Genomic DNA, 22,661 nt, shown 5'->3' with positions numbered 1-22,661 from the left:
GAGGAGGCTGGTGGTATCATGTCTATCTGTTAGTGGTACTAAGAGGAGGCTGGTGGTATCATGTCTATCTGTTAGTGGTACTAAGGGGAGGCTGGTGGTATCATGTCTATCTGTTAGTGGTACTAAGGCTGGTGGTATCATGTCTATCTGTTAGTGGTACTAAGGGGAGTCTGGTGGTATCATGTCTATCTGTTAGTGGTACTAAGGCTGGTGGTATCATGTCTATCTGTTAGTGGTACTAAGGGGAGGCTGGTGGTATCATGTCTATCTGTTAGTGGTACTAAGGCTGGTGGTATCATGTCTATCTGTTAGTGGTACTAAGAGGAGGCTGGTGGTATCATGTCTATCTGTTAGTGGTACTAAGGGGAGGCTGGTGGTATCATGTCTATCTGTTAGTGGTACTAAGGGGAGGCTGGTGGTATCATGTCTATCTGTTAGTGGTACTAAGAGGAGGCTGGTGGTATCATGTCTATCTGTTAGTGGTACTAAGAGGAGGCTGGTGGTATCATGTCTATCTGTTAGTGGTACTAAGAGGAGGCTGGTGGTATCATGTCAATCTGTTAGTGGTACTAAGGGGAGGCTGGTGGTATCATGTCTATCTGTTAGTGGTACTAAGGCTGGTGGTATCATGTCTATCTGTTAGTGGTACTAAGGCTGGTGGTATCATGTCTATCTGTTAGTGGTACTAAGAGGAGGCTGGTGGTATCATGTCTATCTGTTAGTGGTACTAAGGCTGGTGGTATCATGTCTATCTGTTAGTGGTACTAAGGGGAGGCTGGTGGTATCATGTCTATCTGTTAGTGGTACTAAGGGGAGGCTGGTGGTATCATGTCAATCTGTTAGTGGTACTAAGGCTGGTGGTATCATGTCTATCTGTTAGTGGTACTAAGGCTGGTGGTATCATGTCTATCTGTTAGTGGTACTAAGGCTGGTGGTATCATGTCTATCTGTTAGTGGTACTAAGGGGAGGCTGGTGGTATCATGTCTATCTGTTAGTGGTACTAAGGCTGGTGGTATCATGTCTATCTGTTAGTGGTACTAAGAGGAGGCTGGTGGTATCATGTCTATCTGTTAGTGGTACTAAGGCTGGTGGTATCATGTCTATCTGTTAGTGGTACTAAGAGGAGGCTGGTGGTATCATGTCTATCTGTTAGTGGTACTAAGGGGAGGCTGGTGGTATCATGTCTATCTGTTAGTGGTACTAAGGCTGGTGGTATCATGTCTATCTGTTAGTGGTACTAAGGGGAGGCTGGTGGTATCATGTCTATCTGTTAGTGGTACTAAGGCTGGTGGTATCATGTCAATCTGTTAGTGGTACTAAGAGGAGGCTGGTGGTATCATGTCAATCTGTTAGTGGTACTAAGAGGAGGCTGGTGGTATCATGTCTATCTGTTAGTGGTACTAAGGGGAGGCTGGTGGTATCATGTCTATCTGTTAGTGGTACTAAGGCTGGTGGTATCATGTCTATCTGTTAGTGGTACTAAGGGGAGGCTGGTGGTATCATGTCTATCTGTTAGTGGTACTAAGGGGAGGCTGGTGGTATCATGTCAATCTGTTAGTGGTACTAAGAGGAGGCTGGTGGTATCATGTCTATCTGTTAGTGGTACTAAGGGGAGGCTGGTGGTATCATGTCTATCTGTTAGTGGTACTAAGAGGAGGCTGGTGGTATCATGTCTATCTGTTAGTGGTACTAAGAGGAGGCTGGTGGTATCATGTCTATCTGTTAGTGGTACTAAGGGGAGGCTGGTGGTATCATGTCTATCTGTTAGTGGTACTAAGGCTGGTGGTATCATGTCTATCTGTTAGTGGTACTAAGGCTGGTGGTATCATGTCTATCTGTTAGTGGTACTAAGAGGAGGCTGGTGGTATCATGTCTATCTGTTAGTGGTACTAAGGGGAGGCTGGTGGTATCATGTCTATCTGTTAGTGGTACTAAGGCTGGTGGTATCATGTCTATCTGTTAGTGGTACTAAGAGGAGGCTGGTGGTATCATGTCTATCTGTTAGTGGTACTAAGAGGAGGCTGGTGGTATCATGTCTATCTGTTAGTGGTACTAAGGCTGGTGGTATCATGTCTATCTGTTAGTGGTACTAAGAGGAGGCTGGTGGTATCATGTCTATCTGTTAGTGGTACTAAGAGGAGGCTGGTGGTATCATGTCTATCTGTTAGTGGCACTAAGGCTGGTGGTATCATGTCTATCTGTTAGTGGTACTAAGGGGAGGCTGGTGGTATCATGTCTATCTGTTAGTGGTACTAAGGGGAGGCTGGTGGTTTAATGTCTATCTGTTAGTGGTACTAAGGGGAGGCTGGTGGTTTAATGTCTATCTGTTAGTGGTACTAAGGGGAGGCTGGTGGTATCATGTCTATCTGTTAGTGGTACTAAGGCTGGTGGTATCATGTCTATCTGTTAGTGGTACTAAGGGGAGGCTGGTGGTATCATGTCTATCTGTTAGTGGTACTAAGGGGAGGCTGGTGGTATCATGTCTATCTGTTAGTGGTACTAAGAGGAGGCTGGTGGTATCATGTCTATCTGTTAGTGGTACTAAGGGGAGGCTGGTGGTATCATGTCTATCTGTTAGTGGTACTAAGGCTGGTGGTATCATGTCTATCTGTTAGTGGTACTAAGGCTGGTGGTATCATGTCTATCTGTTAGTGGTACTAAGGGGAGGCTGGTGGTATCATGTCTATCTGTTAGTGGTACTAAGAGGAGGCTGGTGGTATCATGTCTATCTGTTAGTGGTACTAAGAGGAGGCTGGTGGTATCATGTCTATCTGTTAGTGGTACTAAGGGGAGGCTGGTGGTATCATGTCTATCTGTTAGTGGTACTAAGGCTGGTGGTATCATGTCTATCTGTTAGTGGTACTAAGGCTGGTGGTATCATGTCTATCTGTTAGTGGTACTAAGGGGAGGCTGGTGGTATCATGTCTATCTGTTAGTGGTACTAAGGCTGGTGGTATCATGTCTATCTGTTAGTGGTACTAAGAGGAGGCTGGTGGTATCATGTCTATCTGTTAGTGGTACTAAGAGGAGGCTGGTGGTATCATGTCTATCTGTTAGTGGTACTAAGAGGAGGCTGGTGGTATCATGTCTATCTGTTAGTGGTACTAAGAGGAGGCTGGTGGTATCATGTCTATCTGTTAGTGGTACTAAGGGGAGGCTGGTGGTATCATGTCTATCTGTTAGTGGTACTAAGGCTGGTGGTATCATGTCAATCTGTTAGTGGTACTAAGGGGAGGCTGGTGGTATCATGTCTATCTGTTAGTGGTACTAAGGGGAGGCTGGTGGTATCATGTCAATCTGTTAGTGGTACTAAGAGGAGGCTGGTGGTATCATGTCTATCTGTTAGTGGTACTAAGGGGAGGCTGGTGGTATCATGTCTATCTGTTAGTGGTACTAAGGGGAGGCTGGTGGTATCATGTCAATCTGTTAGTGGTACTAAGGGGAGGCTGGTGGTATCATGTCTATCTGTTAGTGGTACTAAGGGGAGGCTGGTGGTATCATGTCAATCTGTTAGTGGCACTAAGGCTGGTGGTATCATGTCTATCTGTTAGTGGTACTAAGGCTGGTGGTATCATGTCTATCTGTTAGTGGTACTAAGGGGAGGCTGGTGGTATCATGTCTATCTGTTAGTGGTACTAAGGGGAGGCTGGTGGTATCATGTCAATCTGTTAGTGGTACTAAGAGGAGGCTGGTGGTATCATGTCTATCTGTTAGTGGTACTAAGGCTGGTGGTATCATGTCTATCTGTTAGTGGTACTAAGGGGAGGCTGGTGGTATCATGTCTATCTGTTAGTGGTACTAAGAGGAGGCTGGTGGTATCATGTCAATCTGTTAGTGGTACTAAGAGGAGGCTGGTGGTATCATGTCTATCTGTTAGTGGTACTAAGAGGAGGCTGGTGGTATCATGTCTATCTGTTAGTGGTACTAAGAGGAGGCTGGTGGTATCATGTCTATCTGTTAGTGGTACTAAGAGGAGGCTGGTGGTATCATGTCTATCTGTTAGTGGTACTAAGGCTGGTGGTATCATGTCTATCTGTTAGTGGTACTAAGAGGAGGCTGGTGGTATCATGTCTATCTGTTAGTGGTACTAAGAGGAGGCTGGTGGTATCATGTCTATCTGTTAGTGGTACTAAGAGGAGGCTGGTGGTATCATGTCTATCTGTTAGTGGTACTAAGGGGAGGCTGGTGGTATCATGTCAATCTGTTAGTGGTACTAAGGGGAGGCTGGTGGTATCATGTCTATCTGTTAGTGGTACTAAGGCTGGTGGTATCATGTCTATCTGTTAGTGGTACTAAGGCTGGTGGTATCATGTCAATCTGTTAGTGGTACTAAGGGGAGGCTGGTGGTATCATGTCTATCTGTTAGTGGTACTAAGGGGAGGCTGGTGGTATCATGTCTATCTGTTAGTGGTACTAAGGGGAGGCTGGTGGTATCATGTCTATCTGTTAGTGGTACTAAGGGGAGGCTGGTGGTATCATGTCTATCTGTTAGTGGTACTAAGGGGAGGCTGGTGGTATCATGTCTATCTGTTAGTGGTACTAAGGGGAGGCTGGTGGTATCATGTCTATCTGTTAGTGGTACTAAGAGGAGGCTGGTGGTATCATGTCAATCTGTTAGTGGTACTAAGGGGAGGCTGGTGGTATCATGTCTATCTGTTAGTGGTACTAAGGGGAGGCTGGTGGTATCATGTCTATCTGTTAGTGGTACTAAGGGGAGGCTGGTGGTATCATGTCTATCTGTTAGTGGTACTAAGGGGAGGCTGGTGGTATCATGTCTATCTGTTAGTGGTACTAAGGCTGGTGGTATCATGTCTATCTGTTAGTGGTACTAAGGGGAGGCTGGTGGTATCATGTCTATCTGTTAGTGGTACTAAGAGGAGGCTGGTGGTATCATGTCTATCTGTTAGTGGTACTAAGAGGAGGCTGGTGGTATCATGTCTATCTGTTAGTGGTACTAAGAGGAGGCTGGTGGTATCATGTCTATCTGTTAGTGGTACTAAGAGGAGGCTGGTGGTATCATGTCAATCTGTTAGTGGTACTAAGGCTGGTGGTATCATGTCTATCTGTTAGTGGTACTAAGGCTGGTGGTATCATGTCTATCTGTTAGTGGTACTAAGGGGTGGCTGGTGGTATCATGTCTATCTGTTAGTGGTACTAAGGCTGGTGGTATCATGTCAATCTGTTAGTGGTACTAAGAGGAGGCTGGTGGTATCATGTCTATCTGTTAGTGGTACTAAGGCTGGTGGTATCATGTCAATCTGTTAGTGGTACTAAGAGGAGGCTGGTGGTATCATGTCTATCTGTTAGTGGTACTAAGAGGAGGCTGGTGGTATCATGTCTATCTGTTAGTGGTACTAAGAGGAGGCTGGTGGTATCATGTCTATCTGTTAGTGGTACTAAGAGGAGGCTGGTGGTATCATGTCTATCTGTTAGTGGTACTAAGGCTGGTGGTATCATGTCTATCTGTTAGTGGTACTAAGGGGAGGCTGGTGGTTTAATGTCTATCTGTTAGTGGTACTAAGGCTGGTGGTATCATGTCTATCTGTTAGTGGTACTAAGAGGAGGCTGGTGGTATCATGTCTATCTGTTAGTGGTACTAAGGCTGGTGGTATCATGTCAATCTGTTAGTGGTACTAAGAGGAGGCTGGTGGTATCATGTCTATCTGTTAGTGGTACTAAGGCTGGTGGTATCATGTCTATCTGTTAGTGGTACTAAGAGGAGGCTGGTGGTATCATGTCTATCTGTTAGTGGTACTAAGAGGAGGCTGGTGGTATCATGTCTATCTGTTAGTGGTACTAAGGGGAGGCTGGTGGTATCATGTCTATCTGTTAGTGGTACTAAGAGGAGGCTGGTGGTATCATGTCTATCTGTTAGTGGTACTAAGGGGAGGCTGGTGGTATCATGTCTATCTGTTAGTGGTACTAAGAGGAGGCTGGTGGTATCATGTCTATCTGTTAGTGGTACTAAGAGGAGGCTGGTGGTATCATGTCTATCTGTTAGTGGTACTAAGGGGAGGCTGGTGGTATCATGTCTATCTGTTAGTGGTACTAAGGGGAGGCTGGTGGTATCATGTCAATCTGTTAGTGGTACTAAGAGGAGGCTGGTGGTATCATGTCTATCTGTTAGTGGTACTAAGGGGAGGCTGGTGGTATCATGTCTATCTGTTAGTGGTACTAAGGGGAGGCTGGTGGTATCATGTCTATCTGTTAGTGGTACTAAGGCTGGTGGTATCATGTCTATCTGTTAGTGGTACTAAGGCTGGTGGTATCATGTATATCTGTTAGTGGTACTAAGGGGAGGCTGGTGGTATCATGTCTATCTGTTAGTGGTACTAAGAGGAGGCTGGTGGTATCATGTCTATCTGTTAGTGGTACTAAGGAGAGGCTGGTGGTATCATGTCTATCTGTTAGTGGTACTAAGAGGAGGCTGGTGGTATCATGTCTATCTGTTAGTGGTACTAAGGGGAGGCTGGTGGTATCATGTCTATCTGTTAGTGGTACTAAGAGGAGGCTGGTGGTATCATGTCTATCTGTTAGTGGTACTAAGGGGAGGCTGGTGGTATCATGTATATCTGTTAGTGGTACTAAGAGGAGGCTGGTGGTATCATGTCTATCTGTTAGTGGTACTAAGGCTGGTGGTATCATGTCTATCTGTTAGTAGTACTAAGGGGAGGCTGGTGGTATCATGTCAATCTGTTAGTGGTACTAAGGCTGGTGGTATCATGTCTATCTGTTAGTGGTACTAAGGGGAGGCTGGTGGTATCATGTCAATCTGTTAGTGGTACTAAGGGGAGGCTGGTGGTATCATGTCTATCTGTTAGTGGTACTAAGAGGAGGCTGGTGGTATCATGTCTATCTGTTAGTGGTACTAAGGGGAGGCTGGTGGTATCATGTCTATCTGTTAGTGGTACTAAGGCTGGTGGTATCATGTCAATCTGTTAGTGGTACTAAGGCTGGTGGTATCATGTCTATCTGTTAGTGGTACTAAGAGGAGGCTGGTGGTATCATGTCTATCTGTTAGTGGTACTAAGGGGAGGCTGGTGGTATCATGTCTATCTGTTAGTGGTACTAAGGGGAGGCTGGTGGTATCATGTCTATCTGTTAGTGGTACTAAGAGGAGGCTGGTGGTATCATGTCTATCTGTTAGTGGTACTAAGGGGAGGCTGGTGGTATCATGTCTATCTGTTAGTGGTACTAAGGGGAGGCTGGTGGTATCATGTCTATCTGTTAGTGGTACTAAGGGGAGGCTGGTGGTATCATGTCTATCTGTTAGTGGTACTAAGGGGAGGCTGGTGGTATCATGTCTATCTGTTAGTGGTACTAAGAGGAGGCTGGTGGTATCATGTCTATCTGTTAGTGGTACTAAGGGGAGGCTGGTGGTATCATGTCTATCTGTTAGTGGTACTAAGAGGAGGCTGGTGGTATCATGTCAATCTGTTAGTGGTACTAAGAGGAGGCTGGTGGTATCATGTCTATCTGTTAGTGGTACTAAGGGGAGGCTGGTGGTATCATGTCTATCTGTTAGTGGTACTAAGGGGAGGCTGGTGGTATCATGTCTATCTGTTAGTGGTACTAAGGGGAGGCTGGTGGTATCATGTCTATCTGTTAGTGGTACTAAGGGGAGGCTGGTGGTATCATGTCTATCTGTTAGTGGTACTAAGGGGAGGCTGGTGGTATCATGTCTATCTGTTAGTGGTACTAAGGCTGGTGGTATCATGTCTATCTGTTAGTGGTACTAAGAGGAGGCTGGTGGTATCATGTCTATCTGTTAGTGGTACTAAGGGGAGGCTGGTGGTATCATGTCTATCTGTTAGTGGTACTAAGGGGAGGCTGGTGGTATCATGTCTATCTGTTAGTGGTACTAAGGGGAGGCTGGTGGTATCATGTCTATCTGTTAGTGGTACTAAGAGGAGGCTGGTGGTATCATGTCTATCTGTTAGTGGTACTAAGAGGAGGCTGGTGGTATCATGTCTATCTGTTAGTGGTACTAAGGCTGGTGGTATCATGTCTATCTGTTAGTGGTACTAAGAGGAGGCTGGTGGTATCATGTCTATCTGTTAGTGGTACTAAGAGGAGGCTGGTGGTATCATGTCAATCTGTTAGTGGTACTAAGGGGAGGCTGGTGGTATCATGTCTATCTGTTAGTGGTACTAAGGCTGGTGGTATCATGTCTATCTGTTAGTAGTACTAAGGGGAGGCTGGTGGTATCATGTCTATCTGTTAGTGGTACTAAGAGGAGGCTGGTGGTATCATGTCTATCTGTTAGTAGTACTAAGGGGAGGCTGGTGGTATCATGTCTATCTGTTAGTGGTACTAAGAGGAGGCTGGTGGTATCATGTCAATCTGTTAGTGGTACTAAGGGGAGGCTGGTGGTATCATGTCTATCTGTTAGTGGTACTAAGGGGAGGCTGGTGGTATCATGTCAATCTGTTAGTGGTACTAAGGCTGGTGGTATCATGTCTATCTGTTAGTGGTACTAAGGGGAGGCTGGTGGTATCATGTCTATCTGTTAGTGGTACTAAGGGGAGGCTGGTGGTATCATGTCTATCTGTTAGTGGTACTAAGAGGAGGCTGGTGGTATCATGTCTATCTGTTAGTGGTACTAAGGGGAGGCTGGTGGTATCATGTCTATCTGTTAGTGGTACTAAGGGGAGGCTGGTGGTATCATGTCTATCTGTTAGTGGTACTAAGGGGAGGCTGGTGGTATCATGTCTATCTGTTAGTGGTACTAAGGGGAGGCTGGTGGTATCATGTCTATCTGTTAGTGGTACTAAGAGGAGGCTGGTGGTATCATGTCTATCTGTTAGTGGTACTAAGGGGAGGCTGGTGGTATCATGTCTATCTGTTAGTGGTACTAAGAGGAGGCTGGTGGTATCATGTCAATCTGTTAGTGGTACTAAGAGGAGGCTGGTGGTATCATGTCTATCTGTTAGTGGTACTAAGGGGAGGCTGGTGGTATCATGTCTATCTGTTAGTGGTACTAAGGGGAGGCTGGTGGTATCATGTCTATCTGTTAGTGGTACTAAGGGGAGGCTGGTGGTATCATGTCTATCTGTTAGTGGTACTAAGGGGAGGCTGGTGGTATCATGTCTATCTGTTAGTGGTACTAAGGGGAGGCTGGTGGTATCATGTCTATCTGTTAGTGGTACTAAGGCTGGTGGTATCATGTCTATCTGTTAGTGGTACTAAGAGGAGGCTGGTGGTATCATGTCTATCTGTTAGTGGTACTAAGGGGAGGCTGGTGGTATCATGTCTATCTGTTAGTGGTACTAAGGGGAGGCTGGTGGTATCATGTCTATCTGTTAGTGGTACTAAGGGGAGGCTGGTGGTATCATGTCTATCTGTTAGTGGTACTAAGAGGAGGCTGGTGGTATCATGTCTATCTGTTAGTGGTACTAAGAGGAGGCTGGTGGTATCATGTCTATCTGTTAGTGGTACTAAGGCTGGTGGTATCATGTCTATCTGTTAGTGGTACTAAGAGGAGGCTGGTGGTATCATGTCTATCTGTTAGTGGTACTAAGAGGAGGCTGGTGGTATCATGTCAATCTGTTAGTGGTACTAAGGGGAGGCTGGTGGTATCATGTCTATCTGTTAGTGGTACTAAGGCTGGTGGTATCATGTCTATCTGTTAGTAGTACTAAGGGGAGGCTGGTGGTATCATGTCTATCTGTTAGTGGTACTAAGAGGAGGCTGGTGGTATCATGTCTATCTGTTAGTAGTACTAAGGGGAGGCTGGTGGTATCATGTCTATCTGTTAGTGGTACTAAGAGGAGGCTGGTGGTATCATGTCAATCTGTTAGTGGTACTAAGGGGAGGCTGGTGGTATCATGTCTATCTGTTAGTGGTACTAAGGGGAGGCTGGTGGTATCATGTCAATCTGTTAGTGGTACTAAGGCTGGTGGTATCATGTCTATCTGTTAGTGGTACTAAGGGGAGGCTGGTGGGATCATGTCTATCTGTTAGTGGGACTAAGGGGAGGATGGTTTTCTCTCCACATATTCTCTAACAAAGCTCTCTGTGTTTCCAGCATGTGGCTCATCCTAATTTTTTCCATCTTTTTCAAAGCCTTGAAGTCATAGGCCTCAGTGGTGAGCCAGATCTTTATTAACAGTGTATTTATCCAGTTATTTTCTTTTTAGTGTTTTTCTGTGTTGGGACAGGACAACATTTCTGCTCTTCCCTATGCGTCCCAAATGACACCCTATTCCATACATAGTGCATCCTATTCCCTACATAGTGCATCATATTCCCTACATAGTGCACCCTATTTCCTACATAGTGCACCCTATTCCATACATAGTGCATCCTATTCCCTACATAGTGCATCATATTCCCTACATAGTGCATCCTATTCCCTACATAGTGCACCCTATTCCCTACATAGAGCACCCTATTCCCTACATAGTGCACCCTATTCCCTACATAGTGCACCCTAATCCCTACATAATGCACCCTATTCCCTACATAGTGCATCCTATTCCCTACATAGTGCATCCTATTCCCTACATAGTGCATTAAATTCCCTACATAGTGCACCCTATTCCCTACATAGTGCACCCTATTCCCTACATAGTGCACCCTATTCCCTACATAGTGCACCCTATTCCCTACATAGTGCACCCTAATCCCTACATAGTGCATCCTATTCCCTACATAGTGCATCCTATTACCTACATAGTGCATTAAATTCCCTACATAGTGCACCCTATTCCCTACATAGTGCACCCTATTCCCTACATAGTGCACCCTATTCCCTACATAGTGCACCCTATTCCCTACATAGTGCACCCTAATCCCTACATAGTGCATCCTATTCCCTACATAGTGCATTAAATTCCCTACATAGTGCACCCTATTCCCTACATAGTGCACCCTATTCCATACATAGTGCATTACTTTGGACCAGAGCCATGCACTACTATTTTGGGACGCAATCCTCCTCTCATCTCCATGTCCTGAAGCAGAATCTGACTGTAACTCAGTGCCAGCACCGCTAGCTAGCTGCTTTTAGTAACCCCACTTCATGCTATGGATTAATAGCCATTAAGCTAGATGGAGAGCACTCTACTTCCCAGCTAATGCCCAGAAAAGGCCTGCAGTGTGCTGTGTCCTGTCTTACGTAGGAAGGACCAGAAAAGTGCAGAACAAATGTTTAGATTTAGATCCATTTATTTGCCACCCATCAAAGACAGTAAAAAAAAACACCAGCATATCAGCTCCAAGTCATTGTTATTTTGGAAATCGGTTCCAAAATATTTCCATGCATAATAGAGAGTCATGCACTGAGTTTACAAAACATTAGGAACACCTTTTCTTTCCATGACATAGACTGACCAGGTGAAACTCAATATTTGGAAGGTGTTCCTAATGTTTGGTATACTCCGTGTACACTACATGGCCCAAAGTATGTGGGAACCTGCTCATCGAACACCTCATTCCAAAATCAGGGGCATTAATATGGAGTTGGTCCCCCTTTACTACTAGAACAGCCTCCACTCTTCTGTGATTGCTTTCAACTAGATGATGGGACATTGCTGCCGGGACTTGCTTTCATTCAGCCACAAGAGCATTTGTGAGGTTGGGCACTGATGTTGGGCGATTAGGCCTGGCTCGCAGTCGGCGTTTCAATTCATCCCAAAGGTGTTCGATGGGGTTGAGGTCAGTGATTTGTGCAGGCCAGTCAAGTTCTTCCATACCAATCTCAACAAACCATTTCTGTATGGACTTCGCTTTGTGCACAGGGGCATTGTCATGCTGAAACAGGAAAGAGCCTTTCCCAAGCTGTTGCCACAAAGTTGGAAGCACAGAATAATCTAGAACGTCATTGTATGCTGTTACGTTAAGATTTCCCTTCACTGGAACTAAGAGGCCAAGCCCGAACCATGAAAAACAGCCCCAGACTAATATTCCTCCTCCACCAAACTTTACAGTTGACACTATGCATTCTCCTGGCATCCGCCAAACCCAGATTTGCCCGTCGGACTGCCGTATGGTGAAGCGTGATTCATCACTCCAGAGAACTCACGTCTGTAGCCATGACGTTCTTTGAAAAGGCTGGTCTCACATCAACACCAGCTGGAAACCCTAGACCCACTCCAATTCGCCCCAACAGATCCACAGATGACACAATCTCAATCGCGCTCCGCACTGCCCTTTCCCACCTGGACAAGAGAAACACCTATGTGAGAATGCTGTTCATTGACTACAGGTCAGCGTTCAACACCATAGTAACAACACATTTGCCACCCTGATCCTCAACACCGGGGCCAGGAATGTATTGACCTCCTCCCTATAGGCTGTCTCGTCGTTGTCGGTGATCAGGCTGTCGTGTCATCAGCAAACTTAATGATGGTTTTGGAGTCGTGCCTGGTCAAGCAGTCATGAGTGAAAAGGGAGTACAGGAGGGGGCTGAGCACGGACCCCTGAGGGGCCCCTGTGTTGAGGATCAGCTTGGCGGATGTTTTGTTACCTACCCCTACCACCTGGGGGTGGTGGGAAGTCAGGAAGTCCAGGATCCAGTTGCAGAGGTAGGTGTTTAGTCCCAGGGTCCTTAGCTTAGTGATGAGCTTTCAGGGAACTTTGGTGTTGAATGCTGAGCTGTAGTCAATGAAGGTAGTGCAATGTGGAGTGCAATAGAGATTACATCATCTGTGGATCTGTTGGGGCGGTATGTAAATTGGTGTGGGTCTAGGGTTTCTGGGATAACTGTGTTGATATGGGCCATTACCAGCCTTTCAAAGAAGTTCATGGCTACATGCGTGAGTGCCACGGGTCGGTTGTCATTTAGGCAGGTTACCTTATTGTTCTTGGACACAGGGACTATGGTGGTCTGCTTGAAACATGTTGGTATTACAGACTCAGACAGGGAGAGGTTGAAAATGTCAGTGAAGACACTTGCCAGTTGGTCAGTGCATGCTCGGAGTACACGTCCTGGTAATCCGTCTGGCCCTACGGCCTTGTGAATGTTGACCTGTTTAAAGGTCTTAGTCACGTCGGCTACGGAGAGCGTGATCATACAGTCGTCCGGAACAGCTGATGCTCTCATGCATGTTTCAGTGTTACTAGTTCTCGGCTGTGCTTCCCTTTGTAGTCTGTAATAGTTTGCAAGCCCTGCCACTTCCGACGAGCGTCGGAGCTGTTATAGTACGATTCGATCTTTGCCTGAGCTTTGCCTGTTTGATGGTTCGTCGGAGGGCATAGCGGGATTTCTTGTAAGCTTCCGGTTTAGAGTCCTGCTCCTTGAAAGCGGCAGCTCTACCCTTTACCTCAGTGCGGATGTTGCCTGTAATCCATGGCTTCTGGTTGGGGTATGTACGTACAGTCACTGTGGGGATGACGTCATCGATGCACTTATTGATGAAGCCAGTGACTGATGTGGTGTAGTCCTCAATGCCATTGGAAGAATCCCGGAACATATTTCAGTCTGTGCTAGCAAAACAGTCCTGTAGTTTAGCATCTGCTTCATCTGACCACTTTTTTATTGACCGAGTCATTGGTGCTTCCTTCTTAAATGTTTCCTTGTAATCAGGAATCAGGAGGATAGAATTATGGTTAGATTTGCCAAATGGAGGGCGAGGGAGAGCTTTGTACGTATCTCTGTGTGTGGAGTAAAGGTGGTCTAGAGTTTTTTCCCTCTGGTTGCACATTTAACATGCTGGTAGAAAAGAGGTAAAACGGATTTGAGTTTCCCTGCATTAAAGTCCCCGGCCACTAGGAGCGCCACCTCTGGATGAGCGTTTTCCTGTTTGCTTATGGTCTTTATACAGCTCATTGAGTGCGGACTTAGTGCCGCACTCTATGATGTGACGGTGAATGATTTAGTGATGGTGTTACTCCCTCTAAAACCATCTGATTTAGTGATGGTGTTACTCCCTCTACAACCATCTGATTTAGTGATGGTGTTACTCCCTCTAAAACCATCTGATTTAGTGATGGTGTTACTCCCTCTAAAACCATCTGATTTAGTGATGGTGTTACTCCCTCTAAAACCATCTGATTTAGTGATGGTGTTACTCCCTCTAAAACCATCTGATTTAGTGATGGTGTTACTCCCTCTAAAACCATCTGATTTAGTGATGGTGTTACTCCCTCTAAAACCATCTGATTTAGTGTTGGTGTTACTCCCTCTAAAACCATCTGATTTAGTGATGGTGTTACTCCCTCTAAAACCATCTGATTTAGTGATGGTGTTACTCCCTCTAAAACCATCTGATTTAGTGATGGTGTTACTCCCTCTACAACCATCTGATTTATTGCTGAATGATTTAGTGTTGGTGTTACTCCCTCTACAACCATCTGATTTAGTGATGGTGTTACTCCCTCTAAAACCATCTGATTTAGTGATGGTGTTACTCCCTCTAAAACCATCTGATTTAGTGATGGTTTTACTCCCTCTGAAAAAGGAAGGGTTGTTTACACACACAAATAGAACAAAAATAAGAAATGCCTTTTTTTGGTGTATTTTGTCTTGCTTTCCAGGAGGAAGAATTCCCACAGACTTTTCAGCGTGTCATATTTCTTCAATGTGACCCTCTTATCTAAACTCCTCATGAACTTCTGTGTCATTCAGAGCGTGAAGAGTTGGGGCCGGTGTTCGTCCAGGAACCACATGACGCCATATTTGCGCTGGACTCTGAGGAGAAGAAAGTTATGATGAGCTGTGAAGCCAGAGGCAACCCTGCACCTGTATACAGGTATGACTCTATCTCTAACCCTGCACCTGTATACAGGTATGACTATATCTCTATCTCTGTCTCTAACCCTGTACCTGTATACAGGTATGACTATATCTCTATCTATATCTCTAACCCTGTACCTGTATACAGGTATGACTCTATCTCTATATCTAACCCTGTACCTGAATACAGGTATGAATCTATCTCTATCTATATCTCTAACCATGTACCTGGATACAGGTATCACTCTATCTCTATCTCTAACCCTGTACCTGTATACAGGTATGACTCTATCTCTATCTCTAACCCTGTACCTGCATACAGGTATGACTCTATCTCTAACCCTGTACCTGTATACAGGTATGACTCTATCTCTATCTCTAACCATGTACCTGTATACAGGTATGACTCTATCTCTATCTCTAACCATGTACCTGCATACAGGTATGACTCTATCTCTATCTCTATCTATATCTCTAACCCTGTACCTGCATACAGGTATGACTCTATCTCTAACCCTGTACCTGTATACAGGTATGACTCTATCTCTATCTCTAACCATGTACCTGCATACAGGTATGACTCTATCTCTATCTCTATCTATATCTCTAACCCTGTACCTGCATACAGGTATGACTCTATCTCTAACCCTGTACCTGTATACAGGTATGACTCTATCTCTATCTCTAACCCTGTACCTGTATACAGGTATGACTCTATCTCTATCTCTAACCCTGTACCTGCATACAGGTATGACTCTATCTCTAACCATGTACCTGTATACAGGTATGACTCTATCTCTATCTCTAACCATGTACCTGTATACAGGTATGACTCTATCTCTATCTCTAACCATGTACCTGCATACAGGTATGACTCTATCTCTATCTCTATCTATATCTCTAACCCTGTACCTGCATACAGGTATGACTCTATCTCTAACCCTGTACCTGTATACAGGTATGACTCTATCTCTATCTCTAACCCTGTACCTGTATACAGGTATGACTCTATCTATATCTCTAACCATGTACCTGCATACAGGTATGACTCTATCTCTATCTCTAACCATGTACCTGTATACAGGTATGACTCTATCTCTATCTCTATCTCTAACCATGTACCTGCATACAGGTATGACTCTATCTCTATCTCTAACCATGTACCTGTATACAGGTATGACTCTATCTCTATATCTATCTCTAACCATGTACCTGTATACAGGTATGACTCTATCTCTATCTCTATCTCTATCTCTAACCATGTACCTGTATACAGGTATGACTCTATCTCTATCTCTATCTCTAACCATGTACCTGTATACAGGTATGACTCTATCTCTATATCTATCTCTAACCATGTACCTGCATACAGGTATGACTCTATCTCTATCTCTAACCATGTACCTGTATACAGGTATGACTCTATCTCTATCTCTATCTCTAACCATGTACCTGTATACAGGTATGACTCTATCTCTATCTATAACCATGTACCTGTATACAGGTATGACTCTATCTCTATATCTAGCCCTGTGGGCAGTGGGCTCTCTGTCTATATCAATTTCAATTTGAATTGCAATAAAGACATTGAAAATGTCATATTATGTTTATGTACAGTGTTGTAATGATTTGCAAATAGTTTAGTCTCTCTCTCTCTCTCTCTCTCTCTCTCTCTCTCTCTCTCTCTCTCTCTCTCTCTCTCTCTCTCTCTCTCTCTCTCTCTCTCTCTCTGTCTCTGTCTCTCTCTCTCTCTCTGTCCATCTCTCTCTCTCTCTCTCTCTCCTCTCTCTCTCTCTCTCTCTCTCTCTCTCTCTCTCTCTCTCTCTCTCTCTCTCTCTCTCTCTCTCTCTCTCTCTCTCTCTCTCTGTCCGTCCATCTCTCTCTCTCTCTCTGTCCGTCCATCTCTCTCTGTCCGTCCATCTCTCTCTCTCTCTCTCTCTGTCCGTCCATCTCTCTCTCTCTCTCTCTCTCTCTCTCTCTCTCTCTGTCCGTCTATCTCTTTCTCTCTCTCTCTGTCCGTCCATCTGTCTCTCTCTCTCTCTCTCTGTCCGTCCATCTCTCTCTCTCTCTCTTCTCTCTGTCCGTCCATCTCTCTCTCTCTCTCTGTCCGTCCATCTCTCTCTCTCTGTCCGTCCATCTCTCTCTCTCTGTCCGTCCATCTCTCTCTGTCCGTCCATCTCTCTCTGTCCGTCCATCTCTCTCTCTCTCTCTCTCTCCGTCCATCTCTCTCTCTCTCTCTCTCTGTCCGTCCATCTCTCTCTCTCTCTCCTTTCTCTCTCTGTCCATCTCTCTCTCTCTCTCTCTGTCCGTCCATCTCTCTCTCTCTCTCCTTTCAATTCAATTCAATTCAATTCAATTTGCTTTATTGGCATGACGTAACAATGTACATATTGCCAAAGCTTATTTACAATATAAAAATGAGAATCAAAATGGTCAACGGGACAACAGTAACAACAATAACTAAGTGTCAAAATAACCATACATTCAACAATAACAATAAGCATACAGTAGAGGACATGTGCAGGTTGATTGGTCTGTCAGACACTGTCCCTCAACTTATGGCAGGCAGCAATGTAGTGCGCTGCCAACCCACAGCTCTCTGCGTCCTCCCCCAACAGGACGGGTAGCCTATCCTCATCAGAGAGGTCTTTGAAACCTTGAATAAGGGTTTCAAATTTGGGAAAATGACACTCTCTAATTGTTTTATATTTTTGACATTTTGTCAGGAAATGCAGCTCCGTCTCAGGTTCTGCTGTTGTGCAGTAGTTGCACAGCCTTTCCTCTACAGGGAGCCATGTTTTCCTGTGTCTACCCTTCTCAATGGCAAGGCTGTGCTCACTGAGCCTGTACTTTGTCAAGGTTTTTCTAAGGTTTTGATCAGTAACCATAGTCAAATAGTTAGCTACGGTGTACTGTCGATTTAGGGCCAGATAGCACTGCATTTTGCTCTGTGTTTGTGCTTGTGTTTCCCAATAAGTAATGTAGTTTTGTTTTGACCGTGTTGTAATGTGGTTTATTCTCATTGATTGGATGTTCTGTTCCTGAGGCTTCAGTGTGTTAGTAGAACAGGTTAGTGAACTCAGCCCCAGGACCAGCTGGATGAGGGTCCTGAGGCTTCAGTGTGTTAGTAGGACAGGTTAGTGAACTCAGCCCCAGGACCAGCTGGATGAGGGGACTGAGGCTTCAGTGTGTTAATAGAACAGGTTTGTGAATTCAGCCCCAGGACCAGCTGGATGAGGGGACTCTTTTCTTTGCTCAGCACTTGGCATTGCAGGGCTTGGTAATGATATGAGAGGGGGTCACTGTATTTTAGATGTTTCCTAAACTTAATTGCTCTCTTTTGAGTTTTTATTATTAGTGGATATTGGCCTAATTCTGCCCTGCATGCATTGTTTGTAGTTTCCCTCTGGACATGTAGGAGAATCTTACAGAACTCTGCATGCAGGGTTTCAATGGGATGTTTGTCCCATTTGGTGAAATCTTGTTTTGCAAGTGGACCCCACACCTCGCTGCCATAAAGTGCAATTGGTTCAATGACACATTCAATTAGTTTTAGCCCCTGGTTAAAGAATTCTGTTATTTTCTTGCCCATTTTAATGCTGCACGTATTGCCAGTATACATTGATTTAATTATGTCATGTGTTTTACCCCCTACACCACTTTCAATAACTTTGTAGATCAGTCCTGTATGCCAAATAGAATCAAATGCTTTTTGGAAGTCGATGAAGCAAGCGTGTAGGTTGGTATTATTTTGGTGGACATGTTTATCTATCAGGGTGTGTAGGGTTTAAATATGATCAGTCATGCGATGTTTTGGTATAAATCCAAGTTGGCTTTTACTCAAGACATTGTGCTTATTAATTAAATGTATAATACTACAGAAAACCTTCCACAGGTTACTGTTCACACAAATGCCTCTGTAATTGTTAGGGTCAAATTTGTCTCCGTTCTTAAAGATTGGGGTTATGAGTCCTTGATTCCAGATGTCAGGGAAATAACCTACACTCAGGAAATTAAGCAGTTTTAATATAGTCAATTGAAATGTTGCTCTCTCTCTCTGTGTGTGTCTCTATCTCTCTGTGTGTGTCTCTGTCTCTCTCTGTGTGTCTCTCTGTGTGTATCTTTGTCTCTCTCTCTGTGTGTGTCTCTCTCTGTGTGTGTGTCTCTGTGTGTGTTTGTGTGTGTCTCTCTGTGTGTGTGTCTCTGTGTGTGTGTGTGTTTCTCTCTCTCTCTCTCTCTCTCTCTCTCTCTCTCTGTCCATCTCTCTCTCTCTCCTTTCTCTGTCCATCTCTCTCTCTCTCCTTTCTCTCTGTCCATCTCTCTCTCTCTCTCTCTCTGTCCATCTCTCTCTCTCTCTCTCTCTGTCCATCTCTCTCTCTCTCTCTCTCTGTCCATCTCTCTCTCTCTCTCTCTCTGTCCATCTCTCTCTCTCTCCTTTCTCTGTCCATCTCTTTCTCTCTCCTTTCTCTGTCCATCTCTCTCTCTCTCCTTTCTCTCTGTCCATCTCTCTCTCTCTCTCTCTCTGTCCATCTCTCTCTCTCTCTCTCTCTGTCCATCTCTCTCTCTCTCTCTCTCTCTGTCCATCTCTCTCTCTCTCCTTTCTCTCTGTCCATCTCTCTCTCTCTCTCTCTCTCTCTCTCTCTCTCTCTCTCTCTCTCTCTCTCTCTCTCTCTCTCTCTCTGTCCATCTCTCTCTCTCTCTCTCTCTGTCCATCTCTCTCTCTCTCCTTTCTCTCTGTCCGTCTCAATCTCTTTATCTATGTCTATCTCTGCCTTTCTCTATCTATCTGTCCATATTCATAAGAATCGGAGCCACAGATTCTACATGTAACCCTGCCCTTTGGTATCATTGTTTATGTCTGCAGTTGGTTCATCAATGGAACAGCGGTGGACGTGGAGGCAGATTACCGTTACAGCTTGATCGACGGCAACTTAATAATAGCCAACGCCAGTGAGACGGCAGACTATGGGAGATACCAGTGTAAGGTGGAGAACAGCTACGGGACGGTCCTGAGTCGGGATGCCCTGCTACAGTTTGCCTGTGAGTGTATCTCTCTCTCTCTCTCTGATCTCTCCATTTACACACAGTATTATATACAGTTTGTTAGACTGAAAAAAAAACTGGATTCAATCCCCATCGCGGAAGTATTGTGGAAGATCCTTGTTAAGATATAATGGTAATTTCCGATTGAGACTACATACTGCATGCAGCGTTTATCGTGAAAGCAGTCTCCGTGAAAGCGGTATAAGTTGAGCTATGACACGGATATTTTGCTATACTACTACTACTGCTATAGATAGCAGTATATATATATATAGTATATATAGATAGAAGTAAATATATATTATATATAGATAGCAGTATATGTATAGTATATATAGATAGCAGTATATGTATAGTATACATAGATAGCAGTGTATATATATAGTATATATAGATAGCAGTATATATACATATATAGTATATATAGATAGCAGTATATGTGTATATATAAATAGTATATATATAGATAGCAGTATATATAGATAGCAGTATATATACATATATAGTATATATAGATAGCAGTATATGTGTATATATAAAGAGTATATATATAGATAGCAGTATATATAGTATAAATAGATAGCAGTGTATATATAGTATAAATAGATAGCAGTATATATAGCATATATAGATAGCAGTATATATAGTATAAATAGATAGCAGTATATTTAGTATATATAGATAGCAGTATATATAGTATATATAGATAGCAGTATATGTGTATATATAAATAGTATATATATATAGATAGCAGTATATATAGTATATATAGATAGCAGTGTATATATAGTATATATAGATAGCAGTGTATATATAGTATATATAGATAGTGCTACAGATTAAATCAGGTCCTTAGTCAATGGAACATTTAGAAAATATACTTATTTACCATCAGATTCTTTATCTTATGGTGACATGATAATTCCCCCCCAAAATCATGAAAAGTCTTCAGCCTCTGAAGTAGCTTTACTCAACACAGGCTCTTAAGTAGTTTTCAGAATAGTTATGACGAACATATTATCAGTAGCCCATCTCTGGCATTATAAAACCCCTTTGGTTGTTCTCTGCTCTGAGATGATTCTATTTGAAGCCCATGTTGTTCAGAAAGCCAGTGTTCGGCTCTCCAGTATTCACCACCCCCCTGACTTCTTCCACAGTTTGTTATGTTACAGCCTGAATTGTATATAGATTCAATTTAGATTTATGTCACTGGCCTACACACAGTACCCCATGTTGTGGAATTATGTTTTTCAGTTTGTTTACAAATTAATTAAACATTTAAAACTGAAATGTCTTGAGTCAATATGTATTATGGCAAGGAGCCTAAAGACGTTCAGGAGTTAAAATCTGCTTAACAAGTCACATAATAAGTTGCATTGACTCACTCTGTGTACAATAATTTTGTTTAACACGATTCTTTTGACTGCTCCATCTCTGTACCCCCACATATACAATTATCTGTAAGGTACCTCAGTCGAGCAGTGAATTTCAGACACAGATTCAACCACAAAGACCAGGGAGATTTTCCAATCCCTCTCAAAGAAGGGCACCTATTGGCAGATGTGTAAACAAAACAAAAAAAATAGACATTAAATATCCCTTTGAGCATGGTGAAGTTATTAATGACACTTTGGATGGTGTGTCGATACACCCAGTCACTACAAAGATACAGGCGTCCTTCCTAACTCAGTTGCCGGAGAGGAAGGAAACCGGTCAGGGATTTTCACCATGATGATAATGGTGACTTTAAAACAGTTATAGAGTTTAATGGCTGTGAGAGGAGAGAACTGAGGATGTATCAACAACATTGTAGCTACTCCACAATACTAACCTAGTTGACAGAGTGAAAAAAAGGAAGCTGGTACAGCATAAAAATATTCCCAAACACGCATCCTGTTTGCAACAAAAGTAATACTGCAAAAAACATGGGAAAGCGATTAACTTTTTGTCCTGAATACAAAGTGTTATATTTGGGGCAAATCCAATAAAACACATTACTGAGTACCGCTCTCCATATTTTCAACTATAGTGGTGGCTGCATCATGTTATGGGTATACTTGTAATCATTACAGACTGGTGAGTTTTTCAGGATGAAAAATAAATAGAGCTAAGCAAAGGCAAAATCTTAGAGGAAAACCTGGTTCAGTCTGTTTTCCCCCAGACACTGGGAGAAGAATTCACCTTTCAGCAGGACAATAAGCTAAAACACAAGGCCAAATCTACACTGGAGTTGCTTACCAAGAAGACAGTGAATGTTCCTGAGTGGCCGAGTTACAGTTTTGACTTAAATCTGCTTGAAATACCTGAAACTGGTTGTCGAGCAATGATCAACAACCAATTTGACAGAGCTTGATGTATTTCTAAAATAATAATGTGCAAATATTGCATTATCCAGTTGTGCAAAGCTCTTAGAGACCCAGAAAGACTCACATCTGTAATCACTGCCAAAGGCGCTTCTGCAAGGTATTGACTCAGGATTTTGAATAGTTATGTACATTTTATATTTCTGTATTTCATTTTCAATAAATTTGCTAACATTTCTAAAAACATGTTTTCACTTTGTCATCATGGGGTATTTTGTGTAGATTGGTAAGAAAAACAAATATGTCATCCCTTTTGAATGCAGGCGGTAACACAACAACATGTGGAATAAGTCCAGGAGTATGAAAAGCTTCTGAAGGCCCTGTAACTACTGTTTGACTTCTGAATGGGAAGTACCCTTAACTATGTGCTTAGCTGCCCTGGCAGTGGGGTCATTGGAAGTAAAACAGCACCCTATTCCCTATATAGTGCACTACTTTTAACCAGAGCCCAATGGGGAGAGGGTGTAAGAATAGGGTGCCATTTGTGTTGCAGCCACCATCTCTTCCTCCAGTAGTCCTGTGGCCAGGCTCCAAAAACATCATCACAAGCCAAGGAAGCATAGCGACCGCGAGGCCA

General features: G+C 43.7%; 1 protein-coding gene across 2 annotated transcripts in view; it reads left to right on the top strand.

The window, feature by feature from the left end:
- Positions 1 to 22,661, top strand: part of cntn5 (contactin 5) — a 737,853-nt gene that overhangs the window by 316,062 nt on the left and 399,130 nt on the right. Inside the window, exons 4-5 of one of the 2 annotated variants that reach the window (XM_055910389.1) lie at positions 14,571 to 14,694; positions 19,543 to 19,718. In XM_055910389.1, coding sequence (XP_055766364.1) covers positions 14,571 to 14,694; positions 19,543 to 19,718 — 300 coding nt within the window. Of the gene's footprint in view, positions 1 to 14,570; positions 14,695 to 14,717; positions 14,731 to 19,542; positions 19,719 to 22,661 lie in introns of those variants that run through there. The other variant, XM_055910391.1, reaches the window with a different exon arrangement.

Source organism: Salvelinus fontinalis, unplaced genomic scaffold (assembly GCF_029448725.1).
Source record: "Salvelinus fontinalis isolate EN_2023a unplaced genomic scaffold, ASM2944872v1 scaffold_0006, whole genome shotgun sequence".
NCBI lineage: Eukaryota > Metazoa > Chordata > Actinopteri > Salmoniformes > Salmonidae > Salvelinus > Salvelinus fontinalis.
The sequence above is the reverse complement of the archived record's forward strand: the minus strand, read 5'-3'. Positions and strand labels throughout refer to the sequence as shown.